Source organism: Talpa europaea (genome assembly GCF_964194135.1).
Source record: "Talpa europaea genome assembly, chromosome: 7".
NCBI classification, from domain to species: domain Eukaryota; kingdom Metazoa; phylum Chordata; class Mammalia; order Eulipotyphla; family Talpidae; genus Talpa; species Talpa europaea.
Genome location: NC_140074.1, coordinates 11,578,494 through 11,605,870, shown reverse-complemented (window position 1 = coordinate 11,605,870; position 27,377 = coordinate 11,578,494). Strand labels below are relative to the sequence as shown.

General features: G+C 39.9%; 1 protein-coding gene across 5 annotated transcripts in view; it reads right to left on the bottom strand.

Moving 5' to 3' along the window:
• The window catches only part of UBAP2 (ubiquitin associated protein 2), a gene marked incomplete at both ends in the record, with an annotated part of 66,203 nt that extends 39,821 nt beyond the window's left edge, over nucleotides 1-26,382 (bottom strand). For 2 of the 5 annotated variants that reach the window (XM_084238457.1, XM_084238458.1), the window contains 6 exons: nucleotides 2,076-2,130; nucleotides 5,464-5,541; nucleotides 6,882-7,032; nucleotides 11,972-12,082; nucleotides 14,933-15,010; nucleotides 26,248-26,346. In XM_084238457.1, coding sequence (XP_084094583.1) covers nucleotides 2,076-2,130; nucleotides 5,464-5,541; nucleotides 6,882-7,032; nucleotides 11,972-12,082; nucleotides 14,933-15,010; nucleotides 26,248-26,346 — 572 coding nt within the window. Of the gene's footprint in view, nucleotides 1-2,075; nucleotides 2,131-5,463; nucleotides 5,542-6,881; nucleotides 7,033-11,971; nucleotides 12,083-14,932; nucleotides 15,011-26,247 lie in introns of all 5 variants that reach the window. The other 3 variants (XM_084238460.1, XM_084238461.1, XM_084238459.1) reach the window with 3 other exon arrangements.
• Between the last annotated feature and the right edge of the window lie 995 nt (nucleotides 26,383-27,377).

The following is a 27,377-nucleotide window of genomic DNA, read 5'->3' as shown; positions in this document are numbered from 1 at the left end:
TTTTAAGTAAAAAATAAAACTAAATGAAGCATTCACCAAAGTCACAAAATCAGCTGTTCACCATCCTCTTCCAAACAAACCCTGTCCATTCTAAGAGCCAGTCTAAGAAATTTTACCTTCCTTCCAGTCAAGAATAGCTAATTCTTCTAGTTGTTAGGATCCAGATCTTCAGAAAAACAGAAGTTGCTGAGGGACCTTCCAGACACTGGTGTATCAATGGTCTTATTAAATGGCTATCTCTGCATCCTAAAGCAGGTGTTGAGGCCTAATAATTGCCCTAATAAATGCTCAAATGTACAGTGCCTCTGAAAATTAAGCCCAGACTTCATCTGGGAATATGTCTTTCCTTCCCAAGTCAGAATCCAAATTTGGGTTTGAAATTCTGACAACTGCTCCATTTTGTATAGAAACAATGGATAGGGATAAAATGAAACGGTTTTGCTCAGTACCTCTTTATATATATATATATATATATATTTTCTTTCTTTTTTTTTTTTAATAGAGGCATGTTTTGTTTGTTTGTTTATACATGCACTGGGTACAGTCAGAAGCGCAGGAGGGTGAGAGAATTCACCAGAGCCAGAGCGGGGAGCAGAGCAGGCAGAAGGACCGAAGTACACTGCTGAGGGGAGCAGCGGGCGGCAGGAGAGGACTGCACGCCATGTGGGACCCTCCTCCGGTGGCCAGGGAGCAGCCGGGGATTGAACCGGCGCCGCAGAGGCCGCAGGCAGCTTTGCAACCCAGTGCTCAACCGCTGCACCACCGGGGAGGCCCTATATATATTTTTTTTCATTAAAATCCTAAGCACTGGGCCTCCCCAGTGGCGCAACGGTTAAGCGCTGGGCTGAGAAGCTGCCCACAGCCTCTGCAGCGCAGGTTCGATCCCCGGCCACCAGCGAGAGTCCCACATGGTGCGCAGACCTCTCCTGCCCTGCCCGCTGCTCCCCTCAGCAGTGTATTTTGTCAGTCTGCCTGTTCTGCTCCCCGCTCTGGCTCTGGTGGATTCTCTCACCCTCTTGCACTTCTGACTGTACCCAGTGCTTGTGTAAATAAATAAATAAATAAATCTTTAAAAAAATAAAATCCTAAACACCTATGATTCAGAGGTCTAACCAGGCCCCAAAAATACTATCTTAAATTTTTCCATAGTAGAGCATATTTTCAAACTTTACTAAGGTCTGACAGAACAACAGAAAAATCACAAATCTGTATTTTTGAAAGTAATTAGCAAACTCCACAAAATAGCTTATAGTTGCCAAGCTGATGCTTACTTAGTGTTCCTGGCACTCTACTCCCTGTGTCTTCACACTTTCGATGTTCATAGGGATCTCAAGCCATGGAAAAATGGAAGGAAGTAGCTCCTTGAATGACTGCTACTATGAAACAAAGGGCCCTTTTACTGAAACTAATCTCCTTCCTTTGTTAGAGTCACCTGTATATGGTTTCTGTAAGACTGTTAAAACTATGAGTTTCCTAAAAGTTCAAGGGAAGGTGATGTCTGAGAAGGAGCAAAAAGTGAAAGAACCACCAGAAATAATGCATAAACAACTGATCATACCACCTATGATTTATGAATAAAAGTATGCTCACCCTTCACTAGTACAATTCAAGTGAGGAAAAAATTACCACTTTTCACATAAACATTGCATTTACTTACTGTATACAGATGCTGGATATCCCAATGTAACTCTTTATGTAGAGTTTTCACATAGCATGATTGTGTACCTCTCTCTCAGAGGACAATTGGCAAAGTCTGGAGACATTTTTGATTCTGACAGCTTGAAGAGGGGTGCTACTGGCATCTATTAGGGAGAGGCCAGGGATGTTGCTAAACATCCTAAATGGAAAAGGTAACCACCACCCCAAGAAATTATTATCCAATCTAAAATGTCAACAGCAAATGCTAGAAACTCTAAGGCCTACTGCAAAACAATTTTATTTGTACTATTCCACTGTTTTCTCATTTTTAGAAAACATCTGACTCACCTGGATAAAGTAACTAAAATATAGAGGAAAGGAAACCAGAGAAACAACAAGAGAAGATAATAATATAAAACATACTGGGTAAGACTTACCCCATGCCTTGGGTTGAAAATCTTCCTACCCCTCTCCCTCTGCCACGTCCAAACCCTTTAAAAATAAATAAATAAAATTACACACACACACAAATACTTAGGTCCTACAATATTAGACTTCTACTACCTCTTCAGCTTATATACTACCCAAACAACACTGTCGTTCTAACAGCACCAACAATACCATCCAGTATACCCAATTTGCAGTCTCAAAGACAGAATTACCTAAACAGTTATTGATTTCAAAGGACAGAAAATAATTTGATTCTGCTTGTATAATATTTGTGACACGTGGCAGTTTAACACAGGCAGGATACATATTGTCTTTTTAAAATCAGCTATTGCAAGGATCATAGATATGTAAGCCTCTATAATAAAATGAGAAAAAGAAATTGCTAAATACTATTAAATACATAAAAATACTATTAAATACCATTTTTAATACCTGAATTCTGATCAATAACCAAAATGGCAGCAATCAAGCAAAAATACATAGTTCAACTCTACTTTTACTTAATTAGAATCCTAAACGGTACATTAGAGACATAAAAGCAAGAGCTAAAATTATACAACTATGAGAAAAAAGCACAAAGCAAAGCTTCAAGACAATGAATTTGGCAGTGGTTTCTTGGATTGGCAGGAAGAAATAGATTTGTGTTAACACAGAAACTATTAACAGGGGCCTCCATAGTGGCACAGGTTAAGTCTCAGCACTATCAAGCTATCCCCAGCCACTGCAGCATGAGCTCTATCCTCGGCCAGAGGGCTGACCCACATGGCACAGCAGACCTCTCCTGTCTCACCCGCTCCTCCCCTCAACAGTGTATTTCAGTAGATCTACCTGTTCGGATCCCCATTCTGTCTCTGGTGAATCTTCTCACCCTCCCACACCTCTGGCCTATACCCCAGTTCTTGTATGCATTTAAAAAAAAAAAACAAAACTATTAAATAGAGTAAAAAGACAATCCATAGACTATTTGTACATAATACATTTGATTAGGGAATGATATTGAGAATGTATGGTAAGTTTCTAGAACTCAACAACAAAAGAAACCGACCCCATTCAACAGGACACATTAATGCCTGGGCCACCAGGGAGGCGGCCCCTATTCTTAATTTTGAAAGTGACCTAAAGTATTTGCCCTGAACCACTATACAATTAGTATCAAACTGTACTTTACTGACACAAAATAATTGTTTTTGTATGAATTAATGCTTTTCTCCCTCTCGCCCTGTGCTATACTTTGAATACTAAGCAATTCAAAGAAAGCTCTAGACATAAACCACCAGCCTCAATACCCTACTTAAATATATGTAAATATAGATACTATGGTAAATAAATTATATCTCAAAGTTTTTTTTTAAAGATTTATTTATTCATGCATACAAGAACCAAAGTACAGGCCTGATGCACGGGAGGGTGAGAGGATTCACCAGAGACACAGCAGGGAACAGAACAGGCAGACTGATGAAATACACTGCTGAGGGGAGCAGCGGGTGAGACAGGAGAGGTCTGCTGTGCCATGTGGTATTCTCGCCGGCCGGCCAGGATCAAACCTGCATTGCAGAGGCTGAGGACAGCTTCATAGCGCTGCGGTCAACCACCTGCGCCACCAGGGGAGGCCCTAAAGTTTATTTCTAACGTGATTTCTTTTAGTCTAACTTGGTTTAAAAAGCAAATCTGAGAGCCTCCCTGGTGGCTCAAGGGGTAAGCACCGCACTATGAAACAATCCACAGCCTCCACAGCATGAGTTTGATCCCCGGCCGGCCAGGGAGCTGACCAACATGGCACAGCAGATCTCTCCTGACTCGCCCGCTGCTCCCCTCAGTAGTCTTTGATCAATCTGCCTATTCTGTTCCCTACTCTATCTCTGGTGAATCCTCTCACCCCCACATCTCTGGCCTGTACCCCAGCTCTTGTATGCATAAATAAATCAATCTTTAAAAATAAATAAAAAGTAAATCTAAGTAATCTGTTATATTCTTTCTTTCTTTTTTTTTTTTTAAATAGAGGCATGTTTTATTTATTTATTTATTTGTTCGTTTGTTTTGTTTATACATGCACTGGGTACAGTCAGAAGCGCGGGAGGGCGAGAGAATTCACCAGAGCCAGAGCAGGGAGCAGAGCAAGCAGAAGGACCGAAGGACACTGCTGAGGGGAGCAGCGGGCGGCAGGAGAGGTCTGCGCGCCATGCGGGACCCTCCTCCGGTGGCCGGGGAGCAGCCGGGAATCGAACCGGCGCTGCAGAGGCTGCGGGCAGCTTTGTAACCCAGCGCTCAACCGCTGCGCCACCGGGGAGGCCCTGTTATATTCTTTCTTAAAAGTAAAGATACCTGAGTTAGAAATTTGGATGTAAGCCTGTATTATCATTCAGGAAGGAAGGAGGCAACAAGGCAGATAACCAACCGACTACCCACTCTAACTCTCCCTCTGAGTTTCAAGAACTCAGTTTCAGAATAAATTAGAACTAGTTCAACCCTGACCTAAAATAAGTAATCTGCCTCCCTCTAGCAAAACTAAGTTTTCTCATCTGTAAAACGACAACAGCAGTAGCCACAATAACAATCCTGAAAGGGCTTTGTACTGGGTATCAAAAGAAAATGTACATAAATCACAAATATCTGCTATACAATAAAGCACTCAGAATATTAGTTATTATTAATTATTCCATTTTTATTCAACTCAGAGAAAAACATTCCATAAATAGGTAATTCTTCAGACTTAGGTAAACATCACAAAAACTCATTTCACTAAAGTGCTAGAGGTCCTAGCTGTAGCCTGCAAGACAATGCGACGAGATAAAGTAAGGACAACCCTTCCCCAGAGCAGGAAAAATCTGCCATTACAAAAATGCTTATATAGAGAACCATCATAACTGCATTGAACAATGGAGTAAAAAGTCAAAGTCAATTAAAGTAGCTCTCCCACCTAACCAAAACAAGGTCTGCAATTACATCATATATCTTGATTTGATTAACAATGAGAAAATAAATTACATTCTTGGAATCACAAATTAATCACAAATTAAATCACAAATTAATAAATATTAAAACATGCTAGTAGAAAACGATGGGGGGGGCAGTGTCAAGCAAATTATTTTAATTGTAAAACCAGTATCACTAGGTATAATACATCTGTTCAAGTGCAAGACAGAAACATTTAATGACTTTTTGATTAGAGCTTCAAGATTTACTCATATAAAAGTCACTCTCAAAGCATTTGAAAATAAGTTTCAAGCCCAACACTTCACTCATAGTCTCATCAATAAAAAGATTTCAGAGCAGCCATTCTCAGAGTGCACTGCCACACCTTAGAGCCCACTGTAACAATAGTCTGCCTTCCTCATTCAATCACAAGCACCTCCATCTCCCTTATTTGGTTCTTACCTCTACCCCGGGCTCGCTTGCCTCGTTCTGAAGGCTTGTCACCTTGATTGCATTCAATTCCATTCTCTTCATTTCTAACTAAGGAAGAAAAGAACATCTCTTGTACATAATCATACCAATAGCTATTAAATCCAAGAGCAAAAAGACTTAAAATGGCTAGAATTTACTCCAAGGGTTCAGAAAACAGGAACAAACAAAACCATACCAAAATGGCTCAAAAACAGGGTAACACAATTTGCATTTGATTGATGGGTGAAATTTCTGGGGGAAAAATTAATACATGACACTTTTTCTTTCTTCTATTTGGACTTGCCCTCCCCTAAGGAAGTTTAGATCAAAAAATGACCTTTTTTATACAACTAAGTAACATCAGATTTTGCTTATCCTGGAAGGCACAGAATAGCAATATAGCAATTCAATGAAATATTGAGTCCTTGGGAAAATTAGTGTTAGAGACAGGTTTTTCCAGGATGCTGTTCAGAAAATCTAAAGTCTTTTTCCCCCTCCTCATCCCTATGTCAGCATTAATGACTCTATATAACACAGAAACTGTATGAACAATACAGGGCAACACTTGCTCCCCTATCTATTTCAGGGCCTAATCCCCATGAGTTCTTAGTGTGGCCCTTTCTTGACAATTCCATTTAATTTTGCCAAACTCCTCCCTATTATCCCTTCTGCCTTATTTTTCCTCACATCATATCTACATGAAGATTTATAGTATTAAAATAAAATGCTACCTCTCTCTCACTGCTGCATCCTATTCTGCTTCCATTAGAAGATATGTTGTAGGAGGGCCAAGATTTCGATCTGTTTTGTTCATTGCCATATGCCTGTAAGTGTTCCTGCTACAGACTAGCTATTCACTCATTAAATCCTGTAGTGTAAACAAACTAGCAAAGAAATCTCTAAGGTGACATTAAATATTTCTATTTTATTCATTCATAATTTAGCTACTTTCGTATGTCTGCACGGGCAGTATTGTTTTTGAGTAAATGGTACCAAAACCCGGTATAAATGGAAAGTAGTGAGAAAATCTTACCTATTCAAAAACTTTCCTCTTAATCCCTTGCCTATATCATGAGTATCCCTAAGTGGGAAAGAATAAACAGCTTCATCTATCAGTGAATGAAAAACCTCCTTTAAAATTAGAGGACGCACTTGATTCATAACAGAAAGCAGTCTTAAGACAAACAACACAACTATCTGCCTACAGCCCAGGTCAGTGCTAACACGAAATTGCATGAGTTAGGAACTCTAATGAACTACATGACTGTACCCTATTACTAAATGTTAACTCTAACAACAAATACTGTATTAAGGAAGTAGATTTATAGGTACACACAGTACCACTATTTGAGCTTTTCAGTATGCACAATTTTCATAATAAAAAGTTTAGGAGTAAGGTCTATACTTACACTCTCTCCCACGATTACCACCTCTTCCTTTCCGGTTGTTTCCACGTCCACGACTCACTTCTCTCTCATTTTTCTTCTCTCTATTCTCTTTATTTTCTGAACCTTCTTTTCCAAAATTCTTCTTCTTCCCCCCTACAGTCTCCCATGAAGTCTACCGAAGATAAGAGTTGTCATTCAGAGTGTCATTAAGTGTGTCACTCAAGTACAATTGTCAAGGGCGTGCATGTGTCTTGCAAGCCTAATTACAAGTGCCTTGCAGCTCACTTGCCTACCATTTTAACTCTTTTCATTATATTGGGTTGTCAGTAAAGTCATGACACATATTTGCTTGAAAAAAACCAGAAAAAACATAGCATGACTTTTCTGATAACCTGATAGTTCTACTTTCTGGTAATAAAGACAGGAAATTTCTTACTAATCCCTGTTGTATATAAAGCACATATAAAGATTACAGCAACTAGCAGAACTGACAAAATGGTATGTGTTTTCCCTCCACAGAGCCTTTTCCAGTAGTGATACAACCCCTTATAGTGATATAAGCACTGCCTCTTTAGTAGAGCGTAGACCTACTAATACATAGATGAACTCCAAGAGCATGAAATCCCATAAAATGATACCCTAAAAACTCAAAAATAAAACTGTCTATTCAGCTATCCAAAGGAATCAAAAACTGAGACAAAACTTTTTGTAAGTACCCAAAATTTCAACCTCAAAGACCTGTTCTAATGAGAAATCAGATGATAATCTTCTCTACCTCTCCTTTAATAGAGGTATCAAATAAAAGCTCATATCTATATATGAGACAAAAACAAAACAAAAAAAAAGACAATATGTTCTTGTTTAATATAAATGAGTATAAGACTATCAATCAGAGTATTTCACTGGGAAATCCCAAATCTGGTGCATTTCTTCGTTTACTTTTTCATAATCTATTTATTTTACAAAGAATTTGAGATGATTCAGTCCCAAAAATGAAAACAAGAGCAAAAACTATTTTATGCTTTTTTACCAAAAAAGAAAGGGGTGGGGATGTCAGAAAAAAACTAACACAGTATGTCCAAATACAGATAACACTGGAAATCAACTAAAGAGATATATCTGAATTATTTCAGCAAAAGTAATAGCAAAAGCCAGATTTAAACACTTTTTTAAAAGCAGCTTTTTTTGGTATCCACAAATCTTTGATGAACCCATTTAGTTTTATTTAAAATGATTAGATGTAAAAAAAATAAATAAATAAAACAAGGCCCATATCTAAGCTAAAGATTTCAAAAATCAACATCCAATTATATTTGGGGGTCATAGCAGAATAATGAGGTATTCTCTGTACTATGAGCAAGGACCTAGTCTATCCTTCCTGGAAGTTACCTTGTGACACAAATTAGTTCGCAGGGATTGCCCCAGCAATTTAACTTTGAGGCCTTTATTCAGAGAAAATAATGTTACAGTTGTACAAATACTTATATATAGGCAATCATCAGAAAAATGAGAGGAGATTCCCAAAATAGCTTAGGAGATTATCCACTCTAGAATATCCATAAAAGAAGTGTGTAGTCATTTAAAGAGCTACCCAGATCTACACAGAAGAGATCCATGATGTGAATGAAGCAAACTATTGGCAAACACCATGTGAAGTAGGATTATATATTTTAGTTCAAATAGGATCATGTGCATATACTGAAGAATATTACAAATAGTTATCTAAGTGAGGATATATAATTTGATTTAACCTCTTTATCTCTACATAAAGAGATAATTAGAGAAAACAATAAAATGTAGTTATAACAGGAAAAAAAAAGTTCAGTGTATGCTCACTAATTTAAGAAACAAGACAGCTTATGTAAGATAGAAGCCCATTCTCTTAGATTACCAAGACAAAAAAGTAAGTACTAGGGCCTCCCTGGTTAAACACAGCACTGGGAAACTATCTGAAGCCTCTGCAGCACAAACTGGAATTGGCTCCCCGGCCAGGGAGCTACCCACATGGCCCAGACCTCTCCTGTCTCACCTGCTGCTCTCCTCAGCAGTATATTTCAGCCAGCCTGCTTGTTCTGTTCCCCACTCTGTCTCTGCTGAATCCTCTCACCCCCTGACCTCTGGCCTGTACCCCAGTTCTTGTATGCATAAATAAATAAAAACACTTTTTTTAAAAGTAAGTACTAAATGTCCTAGAAATATACACAACAGAGTCAACACTAGGTGCATATATGTACAATTTATAATGTGTTTATATGGTCAGACCTAACAGTGCTCAGTTCATTATGAAGGGGTACACTTTCTATGGAAAATAACTGTGAGAGAAAAATGTCTGGGTATACGCCATTTCATTCAGGAAAGGATATCCTTTCAAGCAACTTCACAAGAAGTTATTTGAGGGGGAAAGTAGGAAAAGCAACACCTTTAAAGGGAAACTGGTCTAACACTACAGTAAATGCTAATGAGAATAACTGCTTATTTTGCACGGCAATCTGCGATCAAGCTCATAAGCTATCAATGTGAACCAAATAATTAAGAAAGATTTAACAGAACTTGGGGCAACCTTGTTATCTTTATTTTGTTACTTGCACAACAACTTTTAAAAAATTTTAAGGGCTTCCCTGGTGATGCAGGAGTAAAGTCTCAGCACTATTAAGATACCACCAGCCACTGTGGCAGGCCCCAGGCAGGAGTTCTATTTGGGCCAGGTAGGGGGCCAGGTAGCTAACTATCCCACATGGCACAGCAGATCACTTCTGGCTCACCCCCTGCTCCCTTCAGCAGTGTATCTCAGTAGATCCACCTGTTCTGCTCCCCACTCTATCTCATGCCCCCTCCTCTGGCCTCCACCCCAGTTCTTGTATGCATTAAAAAAAAAATCAGAGCCGCCCCTGGTGGTGCAGCGGTTGAGCGCTGGATTGCAAGGCTGCCTACAGCCTCTGCAGCACCAGTTCAATCCCCCGCCACCAGCGAGGGTCCCACCCAAAAAAAAAAAAAAATCTTTAAGAAAAAAGAAAGTCTAAGAGAAACCATCCTCCAGACATCAAATTTTGTGAGCAGAAAGGCAGTTTTTAAAGGTCATTTCATTCAAAATTCCTTACCTACTCTTTCACATTTGCCAGGAACCACACAACACAAATTACTCAAAACAGCATTATGAAGACATGAAAAGTTTAGCACTTCAGATAATGTTCAATTTTTCCTTTATGACAGCTATTCTTACATGAAAAAGACAAACTAGTCCTCAAAAAAAAAAAAAAACCATGAACGATCCCACTTAACATTTTTTCAAGTCTTAATTTTATTTCAGAACACCGTGGTACAAAATAAGGTTAGCCAGCAGGATAAGATTTGCTTGCTTTCGTGGCTTATTTTAAATTGTATTGCTCCTTTCAATCCTACAGTGTTTACATTCTCTATCTCCAATACTTCAGTTAACTATATTCCGGTCAGGGGAAGATACCCCTTACAGATGGTTAGCACTGGCTGCTGTTGACAGCAACCAGGTAAAAGACAACGCAAAACAGTATTAAAGAAAAGATGCACCCCAGAGTGATCCTAAACCACCAGGGTTTCAAAAGGACTATCTCCATGTCCCCCCATATTCCTCTCACCTCTAAACAAGCATATACTTTCTGCATCTGTATAGAGGCATCCTTTCAGATTCAGGAGTCAGATCTGGCCCCCACTATGTGATTTCTAGGTTCAAGAGTTAACAAAAGTTTTTGTGTAACATTCACTCCGGAACCACCTTCGCTAGGTTCAGACTCCAAATGAGAAGAGACAGTTGAAATTTAATAAAACACAGAGAGAGAACCTGATTTTTTAAACTAATTTTCACCCATCTACCACAGAAAAAGAATGAAACCTAAGCAACAGAGATAGCATCCCAGCTAACTTCTAGCACAAAAAGAAAATAGCCCCTCCAATTAATAATTTACAAATATTTCATTTATTCACAGTGATTTTTATAAAGAAGGCAGTTAAGCTCTTCAGTTCATTTTGAAAATAACTAAGAACAATTCCACACTGCATCCATTAGCAATGAGGTAAACACAAACACACATCCCATGTTTTATAAAACCCAGCAAAAAACATGCTTAAATGTCAGGAAACAAACTATTTTGATGCATCGTTTAACACGATATATTTTTCCCAACAAAATGACATATTTGGTAGTTTATTGTGTGGACCAACATTATCTTGTGTATGGAATTTTACCCACAGAAGCTGCCATTCTGAAACAGTGAAATATTTTCCCAATTATCCAATTTTTGTAATTACAAAGTGTATTCTGATTGTTTCATATTAAACATATATCACAGATAGTCATTTTACTTTAACTTTTCATGGCAGTTCTTTTTTGTACAGTCTGTCCCTATGATAGTCTATCCCTAAAATGAGAACACTAACAAGGGAGACACTTTTTTATTAGTTCATGTTTGTACCTCTTTTTAGGTCAATTATTTGTTTTAATCTGCTCTGAAATTGTTGCCTCAATATAAAAACACAAATAAAATAGTGTGCAATCTCCAGATAGAAATCAAAAGATCAGGCTGCCAACTGGATTTAATTGCATCCTTCCAAAAATAAAGGGATGAGGCTCTACTTTGCCTGTACATTTCTCAAAGTTTACTAGGCCAAAAGAAAAATTTTTCCCTCATTTTATATATCTGTCAAACTGTCATGAAAATGTGTCCGTAGAATATTCACACATAAGCAAATAGATATACCAGCAAATCCTGGTTTTCTGTTAGTCTAGAGATATAAGGAGTAGTAAGTAGTGACGATTGAGATGAAGAAACATGAGCAGTGGAGCCAAGAGAAGTTTTTCAGGTGGTGAAAATGTCCACAGGCCCAGAGAATTTTGGAAACTGTGTAAGGCTGGAGTGGATGACCAAGTTCTCTTTCGAGTCTTCAGATTCTACGACTTCATGAAGAAACCATACATAACAAAAACAGTCATTTCAGGTTAGTGTTCTTTCTGAAACTTAAAACAAATATGGAATGGTACCCATAATCCCTTCCACCCCCACCCCCAAATAAGGTGAGGTTGAAAATGCAACATGGAACTGGAGACTAACTTAGCACTGCAAGTCAATTATAATACTTACCGTGTCTGAATTCCCTTCCAGCAATATATTGATAGCTTTGTTCACATCTCCGTTACAGTCATGTAGGGCCACTATGCACTCATCCTGATTTTTTCCTGTCACTTCCATAAGCTGTCAAAATTATCAGAAAATGTTAGAGGGAGCCAAAAATTACACTTGAGATTCTTCTACATAACTACAGAAATAATGTAATCCTTCCACATGAAGATGGCCTCTTGTAGACTCTGAGTTTACAGTCCAAGAACAGATTTCCCTGGTTTTGTGGCCACCCCATGCCCTTTCACCAATACTGGAAGAATCAAACAATAAATCAACTCTCCCGTTTCAAGTTGACCAAGTGTCATATTATTAATCATCAGTACACACATATGGATATCCCAAATTGAGAACACTCGTAATCATCTATGACTGCTCAAACTTGGTTCAATGGCATGAGATTCTCCAAATTAAGAACTTCTCAAATGTTAAGCAGGAGACTGTGTGTTTCTTAAAGTTATCCAGTATGAGTATGTGGCCACCTTGAAAGAACATCCCATCCAAACACTTTGTACAAAGACAACATTCCCAACATGAAATATCACTGCTTAGATCAGAACATTCCACATACATATTAAATTAGAAAATCCTAAACTCTGGGCCTCCCTGGTGGCGCAAGGGGTTAACCACCGCACTATGAAGCAATCTGCAGCCTTGCCGCACAAGTTCAATCCCCAGCTGGCCAGGGAGCAACCCACATGGCGAAGCAGACCTCTCCTGTCTCATCTGCTGCTCCCCTCAGCAGCGTATTTCGGTCAATCTGCCTGTTCTGAGCCTGACTCTGTCTCTGGTGAATCCTCTCATCCCTGCATCTCTGGCCTGTACCCCAGCTCTTGTATGCATAAATAAATCTTAAAAAAAAAAAAAAAAAAAAAGCATTGAGAAATCCAGAAATAAAGAAAACCTTTAAAAAAAAAAAAAAAAAAAAAAAGAAGGGCCTCCCCGGCGGCACAGCAGTTGAGCGCTGGGTTGCAAAGCTGCCCGCAGCCTCTGCAGCACCGGTTTGATCCCCGGCTGCTCCCCGGCCACCGGAGGAGGGTCCCACATGGCGCGCAGACCTCTCCTGCCGCCCGCTGCTCCCCTCAGCAGTGTACTTCGGTCCTTCTGCCTGCTCTGCTCCCTGCTCTGGCTCTGGTGAATTCTCTCACCCTCCCGCGCTTCTGACTGTACCCAGTGCTTGTATAAATAAATAAAAATAAATCTTTAAAAAAAAAAAAAGAGGGCCTCCCTGGTGGCGCAGCGGTTGAGCACTGGGTTGCGAAGCTGCCTGCAGCCTCTGTGGCGCCGGTTCAATCCCCGGCTGCTCCCCGGCCACCAGAGGAGGGTCCCACACCTCTCCTGCCACCCGCTGCTCCCCTCAGCAGTGTACTTCGGTCCTTCTGCCTGCTCTGCTCCCCGCTCTGGCTCTGGTGAATTCTCTCACCCTCCCGCGCCTCTGACTGTACCCAGTGCATGTATAAAACAAAAACAAACAAAAAAAAAAAAAAGAAAGAAAAAAATCCTAAGCTCTCAAAGGCAAAGTTCTACAACTACCACAAAACTCACTTGTAGATATACTTATTTTTTTCTACTCAAGGAGCTTAATGGGATGCTATGTTTGAAGTAATCAAAGCAATCAAAGAAATATCCTTGAGAGACTAAACTACTTAACATTTTTGTCACTACTGACAATCACAGATTAGGCACAATACAGGTCTCTCAATTATAAGTGAACAAATGCATGCTTTAAATTTTGGTTATATTTTAACTATTTCAGTATGTACCAACTACAGCTCTAAATGTTGGAGTCCTAAACTCCTAACATTTAAAGTAATTTTTCTGTGGTCACAAAACTAATGAATAGCAAAGCTCATCTAGAATCTCCTTGTAGTACTTTTTTGCACTACACCATCCCAGCTCTCTAACTTCCATGCTGTATTACAAAGAAAAAGTACTAGACACTCCATAGCTTTCCAGACCTTCAATCTTCCGATATCTACAAAAATGTCAGGTTGTTATCAATGCTATATACTAGGCAAATACCTATCACGTACAATTATTAAGATGTAAGTCAACATCAAAATTCCCCCAGAAATAGGATGAGAAAGATACAGACAGAATTAAAGTTAAAACTTAAGAAGTTTGAATCCCTAGAAGAACAAATGTCTTTGTGTACCTATTAAACTATTTAAGAGCAAAGGTAATATAATATGTAGGGGGAAAGTATGACTCAATCTGTACATAGATCTCATTCCACAGAATTAGTTTATGTAATATTTAATAATTCACATTTGTGGCCTTATAAAAAGATTACCATTAGCCCAATAACAGCAACAACAATAAGAACAAAGAATTTACATAGAAAAAGGCACCATCAGACATATACTAAATGTACTTTGTATACACAAATATAGATGATGTCAATGTGCCTTCACACATGTCCAGCTCAGTGTACACAAATAACATGACTAGGGCCTCCCCTGGTGGCGCAGCGGTTGAGTGCTGGGCTCTGAAGCTGCCCGCAGCCTCTGCAGCACCAGTTTGCTCCCTGGCCACCGGCGAAGGCCCATATGGCGAGACAGACATCTGTCTCGCCCGCTGCTCCCCTCAGCAGTATATTTCGTCAGTCTGCCTGTTCTGTTCCCCGCTCTGGCTCTGGTGAATTCTCTCACCCTCCAGTGCTTCTGACTGTACCCAGTACTTGTATAAATAAATAAATCTTTAAAAAAAAAAAAAAAAAATAACATGACTAACTCACAAGGATCGTACTGCCAAGAAGATAGACATATCAATTCCTTCACTGTAGCCACTGATAGTTATTTAATCACAAGTCAAAATTCCAATTAGTTGTAACTAAGAAGCATACTTCAAAATCTCTACTGAAACAAACATTTTAAACACAAGAATAAATTACAAAAAGAGTAATGCCCTTTGCCAAAAACATACCTGTTTAACTTTACCTTCAAACTCTGCGTCATTTTTATCAAAGATCACTTGAGCAAGACGCATCTGTTCAGCTGTTGCCTGGAAAGCACATAAAACTGTTTTAGATTTGAGCACCCAAAATATCAGATGTCAAAATCTGGTGTACAGATGAAAGATCTCAAGCAGAACAGCATTACAGTAAGAGAAATACTGATTTAGCAAAAATTAAAGACTCTTTGGGTCTCTCAAATATATACAGCCTATTCCCATAAGATATATAAGTATTAAATCATATAAAGGTCCCATTCTTTTAGCCAAATGACCTAAAGTTCCTGCTCCTCTTCTCTGGCAATATGATTCATTGTATTTTCTTTCCCGGGCGAGATGGAATGACCAGCACAAAAGTGGAAGAAATAATATTCAGGATACATGGCTAGATCCAATCTTGGATTTAAAGAAAAAGCAAAAAAAGGTGGGGGGCACTAAAAAGAAACTTTCAAACACTAAAATTAATCTGAATAAAACTCTTCGTGTTGGTTTTTTCACCAAAATCCTTTTTTAAAGGATAATGAAATTATTGTTTCTTTGAGGTTTCCTTTTTTGGGATATTTCCTTTTTTGGGATATTTCAGCAATAAAAAGTTCAAAAGATGTTTTTTAAAAGTTCTTATTGAGGGCCTCCCCAGTGGTGCAGCGGGTTGAGTGCTGGGTTGCGAAGTTGCCCGCGGCCTCTGCGGCGCCGGTTCGATCCCCGGCTGCTCCCCGGCCACCAGAGGAGGGTCCCACGTGGCGCGCAGACCTCTCCTGCCGCCCGCTGCTCCCCTCAGCAGTGTACTTCGGTCCTTCTGCCTGCTCTGCCTCCCGCTCTGGCTCTGGTGAATTCTCTCACCCTCCCGCGCTTCTGACTGTACCCAGTGCATGTATAAACAAACAAACAAATAAATAAATAAAAACATGCCTCTATAAAAAAAAATTAAAAAAAAAAAAAAATAAATAAAAGTTCTTATTGAGTGAGTGAATAGTAATAAAGAATTTTGTTTCTTAACTTTGATAAAGGAACCACAATTATGACAACACGGAAAGTATGTGAACAGTATTCAGAAAATGTACTATCTCTGTGCAACCTCCTGGTTAATCTAAAAGTATTTCAAGAGTTTTTCTTAAATTTCCTTATTAGCTAAAGTTTATAACAAAATACCATCATAAATATTAAAAAAGCTAAAGCTTAAATTAATGAATGATCTTAGAGGAAAAAACACCCATGAGGAGCTAATAGTGAACAACTTTTCTTCCCAACTCTTAAAACATTCATTTCAAATATTCTAAATCAGGGGAGGGGAGGAATGTTTGATAGTATTTGCTGCATTGTAAAAATACTTTTAAGAAAGGCTTTCCAATCCATATGGGTGACAGATTATACAAACTCTAGCTAGCTTTGGCCTGTCACCTCCAATCTAATGGCCAATTCCTTCATTCCAACCTATGCCTACCATGACCTCTTATTGAACTGCTGCAATTTTACATTACACCCAGGAAAATATTTACAGAAACTCTCAACTTCACCTACACATACTGCCGATTTCACCTCAATCCTACTCAGCATATACATAGATATTGATTGATTGATAGATATACAAGGCCCTCATATACACTCTCACTATACCTACCTGCATATCAATCATTTTCCTGACCCATAACCAACTGAGAAGTCCCAGTGCTGCAGCCAAAAGGACCAAAGGTATGAAATAACTAGATGAGGTAAAAGGAAAAAGCAAAGGGGAAGATGAGCTCTAAAAATATGGCATTTCCACATTATACATTTGGGTTTAGGGTAATGTCAACCTTCTATGAATAAAACTAAACCCTTGGGGCCTGTAATAATGAAAGCCTAAATGAGAAATTTTTGCCCATTTTCCTTAATACCAATACTTTCCACTTCCTGAGCTGCAAACCTAAAAATTATACCTTACTTATATTAAGCCTTCCTCCATCCAAGCACCTCTAATACTCATCAATTTGCAATATTTTAAATTTCATTAAATTACAAATTTTTCAAATATCCCACAAGAAAATTATAGTGACCCATAAGGTAAACATGTTAAAAGAACTACTTGACACTTTTCTGTTATCAAATACAGAATACTGAATCTACTATACTTTACAGAAGCATATTGAATGACACAATTCGTAGCGTATATGTCATGTTTACTGTCTGCGTAACAATCCACTGGCTAGGTCCTGCTCTTTACTCACTCTACACATTCTTCATAACTGCCTAAACACCTCAGTGAGCTTTCTTAGAATAAACACAAAGATGTGAAACTACTGGGTCAAAAAAATAGCTACTAAGATGTTCACAGGAATTTAAAGTATGCTCAAAAATGCTCTGCACAACAGCTGTAAAGATTAATGCTCCACCAACGGTGTAAGATAGACTGCTTCCTCAAAATCTTCCTAACTTTTAAAACACCAATGTAATTAATGAACAGGTTCCCATTTGGCTTAAGTTTTATTTCATACATTGCTGTAAAATGGTAAACTTTCCAAAAAAACACTAACATGAAACACGATAAAAAAGACTAAGACAAGTAGTGGGGCTGAAACACTTTCATTTTTCAAACGACACAGTGGAAACAAGAATTATCAAGAAATGCTAACTCTATGGGGGAAAGTGTGGCAAGGAACAGACTATCTGCACATGACCTCAAAATGTCTTCACAAAAAACTGGTTTTCAGTTGTTAGAAGAAACACAGTGACAATAAATTAAAGAAAATGGATAAAACCAGGACTTTGTGATCAAAATCAACATTGTCAAGTGAGGGGCAGAGTCATCATGTAGTGGACTCCAAGTGAAGGACTGAGAAATACTATCACTGAAACAATATTCCAATCATATCTAGAAACTGAACCTAATCATGATGAAGCATCAAAATCAAATAGAACATTTTATACAATGACCTGCCCATAATTCTTCCAAATTACCAGTAACTTAAAAGACAAAGAAAGGCTGTGAACTGTTCCAGATTAAAGGAGCACAAAAAGACAAGTCAACCAAATGAATATGTGATGACTCTATACTGAAAGAGGAAAATGTGCTACAAAGGACATAACTGGAATAACTGACATTACTGAAATCAATGGGGAAAAAAATGAGAGTATCTAAACTGAAATGTGAACTGTAAAGAACGTTGTAGCAATGGTGTAAATTTACAAAAGCAGATAGAACTATGTTTGTATACAGAAACATCCTTGTTTACAGCAAACACACAAAAGGATAAAAAGACAAAATGTATTTACTTAATAAACTCTCAAATGGTTCAGAATAGTACATTTTTTATCATAGACATTAAAAAATACAGAAAATAAGTGACAATATGTTAAGAATCTGTTAAGAGAATGAGAGTTCTCTAAAATACAATTGCAAACTTTCAGCAAAGCCAAAACACACTGACAATATATAACAAAATCAGGTGACAAGTTGTATCTCACATTCTGAAAATACAAACTTGAAAAAACACCTACAGATGCACATGGAATCAATGTGTGCCTTGTGAAGAAAGCAGAGGTAAGTAGCGTCTGGCTGGTCTAAACAGGAAAACCTCAATAGCCAAAAGGAATTCACAAGAAAAATGAAGTGGACCAGTATGAGAACAACAGCTGGCACTGTAGCGTTTTGACAACTCCAACAGTAGTAAGTTAAATGTCAAGACTATGGAAAGGTTTAAAGAGGTTTGGGTAGTAATCATCATAAACTCTTAAAACCAGCTAATGTTCCCATAAAGAAAAACTATTGGGGGGGGGGGGCCTCCCTGTTGGCACAAGGGGTTAAGACGCAACCTATGAAGCTATCCACAGCCACTGCAGCACAAGTTCAATCCCCGGCCAGCGAGCTACCCAAATGGCACAGCAGACCTCTCCTGACTTGCCCGCTGCTCCCCTCAGCAGTGTATTTCAGTCAGTCTGCCTGTTCTGTTCCCCACTCTGCCTCTGGTGAATCCTCTCACCCCCCCCCCCCACAGCTCTGGCCTGTACCCCAGCTCTTGTATGCATAAATAAATCTTTAAAAAAAAAAAAAAAAAGGCTGAGCTATGAGTCTATCACCAGCCACTACAGCATGAGTTTGATCCCCGGCCATCCAGGGAGCTGACCCACATGGCGCAGCATACCTCGCCTGTCTCCCCCTTGATCCTCTCAGCAGTGTATTTCAGTCAATTCAGCTGTTCTGGCCCCCACTCTATCTCTGGTGAATCCTCTCACCCCTTGCACCTCTGGCCTATACCCCAGTTCTTGTATGCATAAATAAAGAAATCTTTTTTAAAAAATTAAAAATAGGGACTCCCTGGTGGCAAAAGGGGTTAAGCACCACACTGTGAAGCAATCCGCAGCCTCTGCAGCAAAAGTTCAATCCCTGGCCAGTCAGGGAGCAACCCACATGGCGCAGCAGACTTCTCCTGACTCGCCTGCTGCTCCCCTCAGCAGTGTGTTTCAGTCAAGTCTACCTGTTCTGTTCCCATTCTGTCTCTGGTGAATCCTCTCACCCACTGCATCTCTGGCCTGTACCCCAGCTCTTATATGCATAAATAAATAAATCTGAAAATAAAATTAGATTAAAATTAAATAAAAGGAGCTCTAGAAGGTGAACTGTGATTTTCACTTACTCACTGTATGTTATGTTTTAAAAGAATGTGCCAGATTCAAGACACTTCAAGACAGAAAACACGGCATATAGAAAAGTCATAGCATAGGACAGGCCAATGGGACCTCCTTGTTAGCCAAGGGGCTAAGTTGACACTATCATGGAAAAGGCCCACCGAAAAAGCGCTATCATGGAAAAGGCCCACCGAAACTGCCTGAGTTCACAACTGTCTCTGGGGCAGGGAGGAAGACATTCACTAATAGCAGTTCTAAAGACAGCAATATTCAAATTTGAAAAGCCTTGAGAACTACATGTTTTTCCTAGATGTACACCAGTTGCAGAAATAAAGGAATCTCTCTCCTGATGCTGTTAAAATATAAAATATCAATAAGAAAACATTTAGTTGACATTTTACAAAAATTGTAAGTAAAGCATATAGTAATGAGAGCATTTTGCCTGACAGCTGGAGCTTCTACATGTTTCTATATTTTCATTTTGATACTGTTTCTTCACCAACACCTTTCTAACTGTAAAGTCACTATTCACTACTATATGTAAGGCAAATACAAATTACTGACTTATTCAGACAGCCTTTTCAACTTAGGTACTATGACTCAAATATCCTTTGCTTTCTCTTTAGTGATATCATCTGATCTATTCAGAAAAGAGCAGACCATATAGGTAAAATTTCCAAAAGCACAACTGATGCTCTTAAAGCTGTTTAACAAGTTCAGTGTTACAATACTAGGACAGTAGAGTATATTAATTAAATATTAATATAAAACTTTTTTTATCAACACTTAAAGATTTTTTTATTTATTTATGCATACAATAACTGGGGTGTAGGCCAGAGGCACAGGGAGTGAGGATTCACCAGAGACAAAGTGGAGAGCAGAGAGCAGAACAGGCAGATTTACAGCTGGCAAGACAGGAGAGGTCCGCTGTACCATGTGGGTTAGTACCTTGGCTGGGGATCGGAACTCAGAGGGCAGTGGCTGGCAATAGCTTGATAGCGCTGAGTCTTTAACCCCTTGCACTACCAGGGAGGCCCAATCAACACTTATAATTTATTTTTGCCTTTGCTGATTACCCCAGTCAAGAAGAAAATTACAGGCCTCCCTAGTAGTGCAAGGGGTTAAGCCTCAGTACTATCAAGCTTTCCCCAGCTACTGCAAGATAAGTTTGATCCCTAGGCCAGGGACCTACCCACATGGCGCAGCAAACCTCTCCTGACTGGCCCACTGCTCCCCTCAGGAGTGTATTTCAGTAGATCTGTCTGTTCTGCTCCCCATTCTGTCTCTGGTGAATCTTCTCACCCCACACCTCTGGCCTACATCCCAGGTCTTATTTGCATAAATAAATAAATCTTAAAAAAAAAGAAGAGGGTCTCCCTGGTGGCACAGCGGGTTGAGCGCTGGGTTGCGAGGCTGCCCGCAGCCTCCGCAGCGCCGGTTCAATCCCGGGCTGCTCCCTGGCCACCAGAGGAGGGTCCCACATGGCGCGCAGACCTCTCCTGGCACCCGCTGCTCCCCACAGCAGTGTGCTTCGGTTCTTCTGCCTGCTCTGCTCCCCATTCTGGCTCTGGTGAATTCGCTCACCCTCCCGCGCTTCTGACTGTACCCAGTGCTTGTATAAATAAATAAATCTTTAAAAAAAGAAAATTACTTTAAATATTCATAAACAAAGAAAGCACCAACAAAGTATGAGATAAGCTGCCAGGCTGAGCTCTAGAAGAGCCCAAGAGGTCTGCACAGCTTGTAAAGTAAGAGCAAAAAACAGAACCAGGTTAAACAAGGACAGAACACCCATCTCCTATGGTAAACATTAGTGACATCCACCACTCAACTGTCAAGATGGAAAAAAATCTTGCCAAGAAAAGCAGCTTTACTAACTTTCTTCTTCTGAATATCTCTTCTATTCATTTGGCTTACAATGAGCTAAGTAAGCTACAATGAAGAATGTGTTGGTGGCTTTTCTAAAGGAACGAAATGTGTTGTTTTGTTGGATCTGTCATACAGAAAATTTGGGAACCAGTAAAGTAGGGATATTTTTTTTTTAATCAGCCCTATGTCTACCATCCAAAGATAAACTTCCTCTACTAGCCTTTATTCTTAATGTGCTGTAATTTAGCATCTTTTCTCAAATAACCAGGAACCATGCATTTTCCATCATTTCAACTATCACTATAATTACTTCATAACTTACATGGCAAATACAGTATTGGTAAAGATTACCACTTTCTGATCACACTCGTGGACAATTTTTTATTCCTTAGAACCAACCTGCAAGGTAAATACCACACTCCATTTTACATTTTTTAAACTGGAGTTTAAAATCGACGATAAGGCCTCCTTGGTGGTGCAAGGGGTTAAGCGCTGCACTATGAAGCAATCCGCAGTCTCTGCAGCACAAGTCTGATCCTGGTGGGGGCCAGGGAGCAAACCACATGGCGAAGCAGACCTCTCCTGCTAGCCTGCTGCTCACCTCAGCAGTGTATTTTAGTCAGTTTGCCTGTTCTGTTCCCCGCTGTCTCTGGTGAATCCTCTTACCCACCCACCCACCCCCACTGCATCTCTGGCCTATACCCCAGTTCTTGTATGCATAAATAAATTTTTAAAAATAAAAAAAATAAAATCGACAATAGAGGGGCCTGCATGGTAGCGTAAAGGATTAAGTCACAGCACTATGAAGCTATCTGCAGCCACTGCAGATAGTCAATCCCTGGCCACATGGCACAGCAGACCTCTCCTATCTCGTTCTCGCAGGCTGCACCCCTCAGCAGTGTATTTCAGTTAATCCTCCTGTTCTGCTCCCCTGTTCTGGTGAATCCTTTCACACCCCATCCCACTTTCACACCTCTGGCCTATACCCCAGCTTTTGTATGCATAAATAAATAAATCTTTATAAAAATAAAAAAGTAGCTTTATAAAAAAATAAAATAGACAATAGAGAAACACCACTTTAACCATGTGACTAAATTAATCACCAGCATACAGGAAAGACTGAAGCACTCTACATGATGATATAATACATTAAAAACAGACCTCACAGGCCTCCCTGGTGGCGCCAGGGGTTAAGACACAACCTATGAAGCTGTCCGCAGCCACTGCATCATGAGTTTGATCCCTGGCCAGGGAGATAGCCACATGGCACAGCAGACCTCTCCTGATTCGCCCACTGCTCCCCTCAGCAGTGTATTTCAGTCAATTTGCCTGTTCTGTACCCCACTCTTGTCTCTGGTGAATCCTCTCACCCCCCACACTTCTGGCCTGTACCCCAGTTCTTGTATGCATAAATAAATAAATCTTTAAAAAAAAAAAAAAGACCATATGTCTGTGATTTTTTTGGCCAAAAATGAGTAACAGGGCCTTCCTGGTGGCACAAGAGGTTAAGTACAGCACTGTGAAGCTGTCCACAGTCTCTGTGGCACAGAGTTTGATCCCCTGCCCTATCAGGGAGCAACCTACATGGTGGGAGCAACCCACACTCTCCTGTCTCGCCTGCTGCTCCCCTCAACTGTGTTTCAGTCAATCTACCTGTTCTGTTCCCCACTCTGTAACTGGTGAATCCTCTTACCACACCCCGACCCTGCACCTCTGGCCTGTACCCCAGTTCTTGTATGCATAAATAAATTAAAATTTTTTTTTTCAAAAATGCATATCATGAGGAAATACTAGATAAGCTGAAATTGGGAGATATTCTACAAAACACCTGGTTTACTTTCAAATACATCATGTCCTAATGTTATATGACAGAAAGGATACTTAAGACACCAGGGCTAACAAGAAGCAGGTTTATTGCACCGGTGTTGACTCAGCAGATTCACATCCAAAGGCAGAGCCTCATTTGTAGGAAGTAAGGGGCTTATATACACTTTCAGTTTCTAGGAGGTTCCAGGTGGTTTTGCATTCACAGCTGTACATGGTCAGCTATGACCTGGCCACATACTAAGAGATGAGTTGCATAGCTGCATACCAAGTAGTGAGTAAAGGGTCAGTAGTCATGGACCTCCCCCTTGCCCCCATCCCCACCAGGTCCATTCTGCTTCATGGCAGCACATGGTCTAACATGAAGCAAGATTCATACCAGAAAGTAAGTTATATACCAGGAACTGAGCAAAAGGTTGTTAGTAAGACCCCAGGCTGCTTATCTCAGGCTAGCATGCTTCAATAATACAGAGAAAGTCCCACATTAAAGAAGCCTAAGAGAATTGACACCTGTATACAATGTATGATCATGGACTTAATAAGTTTCCAAAAAGCACATTATTAGCACAATCAGGGAAATATAAACATTATCAGTAGATTACATAATTATTTGATTCTCAATAATTTTTTAAAACAGTACCATGTACATAATGATTTGATTCTCGGATTTTTTAACTATACCATGATTATATAAAAGGTCATTGTTCATTGTCTTCTTTCTTACATACTGCTACCTTAAAAGGAAATCTCAGAACCCCTTTAACCAATGGAGATTTAGAATATGGGAAGTCCCTCAGGGGAAGCCGTCCCTAACCCCAATGTAAGGGTGCCTCCATAAGAAATTCCCAGAATGGAATTAAAGGATAAACGAAAATAAACAATTTCTCAAAAACATAATGCTGCTTCTATGAGAAATTTTCACAATACTTTTATTTTAAAAAATTAGGAATATAAGGATCTAGGATTCCTCCCCAGAACTCAATGGACAACTTTTTCTTCTAATTAGAGAAAATAAACCATCCCTAAAGTACCCATTGAGAAACTACTAGTGACAACCTTTGGGAAGAAAGGAATCCTCCCCTCCTCCAGCCTGAGCATCTTTGACTCACTAGAATAATCAACCCAAGGGATTTTTGGAAGGAAGATGGAGACAGCCTACATGCTCCTCCTTCAAAAATCTTTATTGATTTGGGGGCCTCCCTGGTGGCGCAGCGGTTGAGCACTGGGTTGCGAAGCTGCCAGCAGCCTCTGCAGCGCTGGTTCGATCCCCGGCTGCTCCCCGGCCACTGGAGGAGGGTCCCACATGGCCCGCAGACCTCTCCTGCCGCCCGCTGCTCCCCTCAGCAGTGTACTTCGGTCCTTCTGCCTGCTCTGCTCCCTGCTCTGGCTCTGGTGAATTCTCTCACCCTCCCGCGCTTCTGACTGTACCCAGTGCTTGTGTAAATAAATAAATCTTTAAAAAAAAAAAAATCTTTATTGATTTGATTTAAAAGTGTCCTAAATTTTTATTTATTTGATTAGCAGAGTTGTGCCTACAATTAGTCAAAACTTTTTTTTTCCTTGATAAGAGGCTATTCACAGTAAGTCATTTTCTGAAGCATCCATCTATAGAGGGAGGGTGAATCTAAAAGTTCCAGTGTTTTCCATTATCAGAATCTTTGGTGATCAGTGGAATAAACACCTATCAAGGTAAATGTAGTCAAGAACAAGTACTGGGTAAGAGTTTTATGTCTGTTAATAGCAGCAAAATATAAGGCTAACCCTATATTGAAAAAATGTGACTCAATAATTAAATACATTCCATTCTCAGTGTCGCTGAACATCAGCAGTCACTTGGATATGCATAATTATAAAGCATCTGTAATTAGCAATTAAAATATATTCAAACCATTAATCCGAAATTAGGATGTAACAGTCTTACTTCCACACTGCCTCTGTAAAAAAGTTTACCAATCTAGTAAATAAGTAAAGTACTCAATTTTATACCAGGTACTTGCATAACATTTTACTAGGATTATCTTACTTCACTTAAACAAATTCAGGAGGGACATTAAATATATTTATAATATAAACAAACATTAATTCATATAAATGAATCATGTAAATTAAAAGCCATCTTATAAGTCTCCTATAATTCAGATGTTTCTCTACCTTAGAGTATTATTTCTCCACATATTTTAGATTTTGAAATTACATTTCAGGATCATATCGAGATTTATAAGAAAAGGAGATGGCCCAGCAGGTTGAGCTCAGCACTGTGATGCTGCCCAGAGCCTCTGCAGCGCAGGTTTGATTCCCGGCCAGCCAGGGAGATTCCCACATGGCACAGTAGACCTCTCCTGTCTTGCCCACTGCTCCCCTCAGCAGTGTATTTCAGTCAGTCTGCCTGTTCTGCTCCCTGTTCTGTCTCTGGTGAATCCTCTTGCCCTCCCGCAACTCTGGCCTGTACCCTAGTTCGTGTATAAATAAATTTAGGGGGGGAAAAGAAAGAAAAGGAAGGAAGGGAAGGAAGGGAAGGAAAGGAAGGGAAGGAAGGAAGGGGAGGAAGGGGAGGAAGGGGAGGAAGGGGAGGAAGGGGAGGAAGGGGAGGAAGGGGAGGAAGGGGAGGAAGGGGAGGAAGGGGAGGAAGGGGAGGAAGGGGAGGAAGGGGAGGAAGGGGAGGAAGGGGAGGAAGGGGAGGAAGGGGAGGAAGGGGAGGAAGGGGAGGAAGGGGAGGAAGGGGAGGAAGGAAGGAAGGAAGGAAGGAAGGAAGGAAGGAAGGAAGGAAGGAAGAGAGATGGCCCAGATGCTAATAAGTTGATGGTAAAAGTTCAAGATTAAAAGAACCACACCCAACTGTACCTGAAACAATCTTCCCTATTATATACTGCCCCTAATTTTTAAAAACAAGTTTCAAAATATTGAGGTTTCCCACCAAGAAGAACATTTAGCAATATGTATACTCTCAATTCCCTCAATACTAAACAAGCAAAAAAAGTTCCACAAAAACTTACCTGTACAACCTGTTTCTGCAGTTGTGTTGCTTGTGTCGCTGAAATCTGTGCTTTTTCCCGAGCACCTCGGGAACGGTCAGTGTTCACTGTAGTCATCATATACAGTATATACAAAATAACGTATGTACAAAATAGAAAATCTGCAAGAAAGCAGGCATGGTAAGCAAAATGTCCAAGTCATAGTAAAAGCCTGATAAAAATCACGGACAAAGAACAAGCATGAGACAAAATGTGAAAGTTCTCTCAAATACAAACTCTCAAAAAACAGGATTTTAGATTTTCCTGGCAGCTCTTAAGCTAATTTTATTAATGCTAAAAGTCAATGGTTTACAGTTTATCAGTTGAAAACAAAAATCTCAGGCCTCCCTGGTGGGTTAAGGCAAGGGTTAAGACGCAACCTATGAAGCAATCCGCAGCCACTGCAGCACAAGTTAGATTCCCAGCTGGCCAGGGAGCAACCCACATGGCACAGCAGTCCTCTCCTGACTCACCCGCTGCTCCCCTCAGCAGTGTATTTCAGTCAGTCGGCCTGTTCCGTTCCCCTCTCTGTCTCTGGTGGATCCTCTCACTCCCCGCATCTCTGGCCTATACCCCAGTCTTAAATGCATAAATAATCTTTAAAAAAAAAAATCTCAAAATACCACCAATCTTAACCAGCAATTATTTTACCACTCTATGAAGTTCTTTAGAAGGAATGAAGTTCCTACACATTCTACAACATGAATGAATCTTGAAGACATTATGCTAAGTGATAAGCCAATCTCAAAAGGACAAATTCTCTATGGCTCATACTTGTAGAAGTTCCACAGAACAGTCGAATTCAAGAGAATAGGCAGAAGAGTAAAGGTTACCAGGGGCTGAGGGTAGGAAGGAATAGGGAATTTGTTTCATGGATATGGAGTTTTGTTTGGAAAGATCAACATTCTAAGAACAAATGGTGACGAATGCAGTGATGTGAATGTACTTAATTCCGGAGAAACGCATACTTTAAAACGGGGGGCGGGGGGCGACATCCCTGGTTGCACAGCAAGGGGTTAGTCACAGCACTATGAAGCTATCCACAGCAGCAGCACACAAGTTCCATCCCCAGCCGGCCAGGGAGCTAACCTACAGAGCGCAGCAGACCTCTC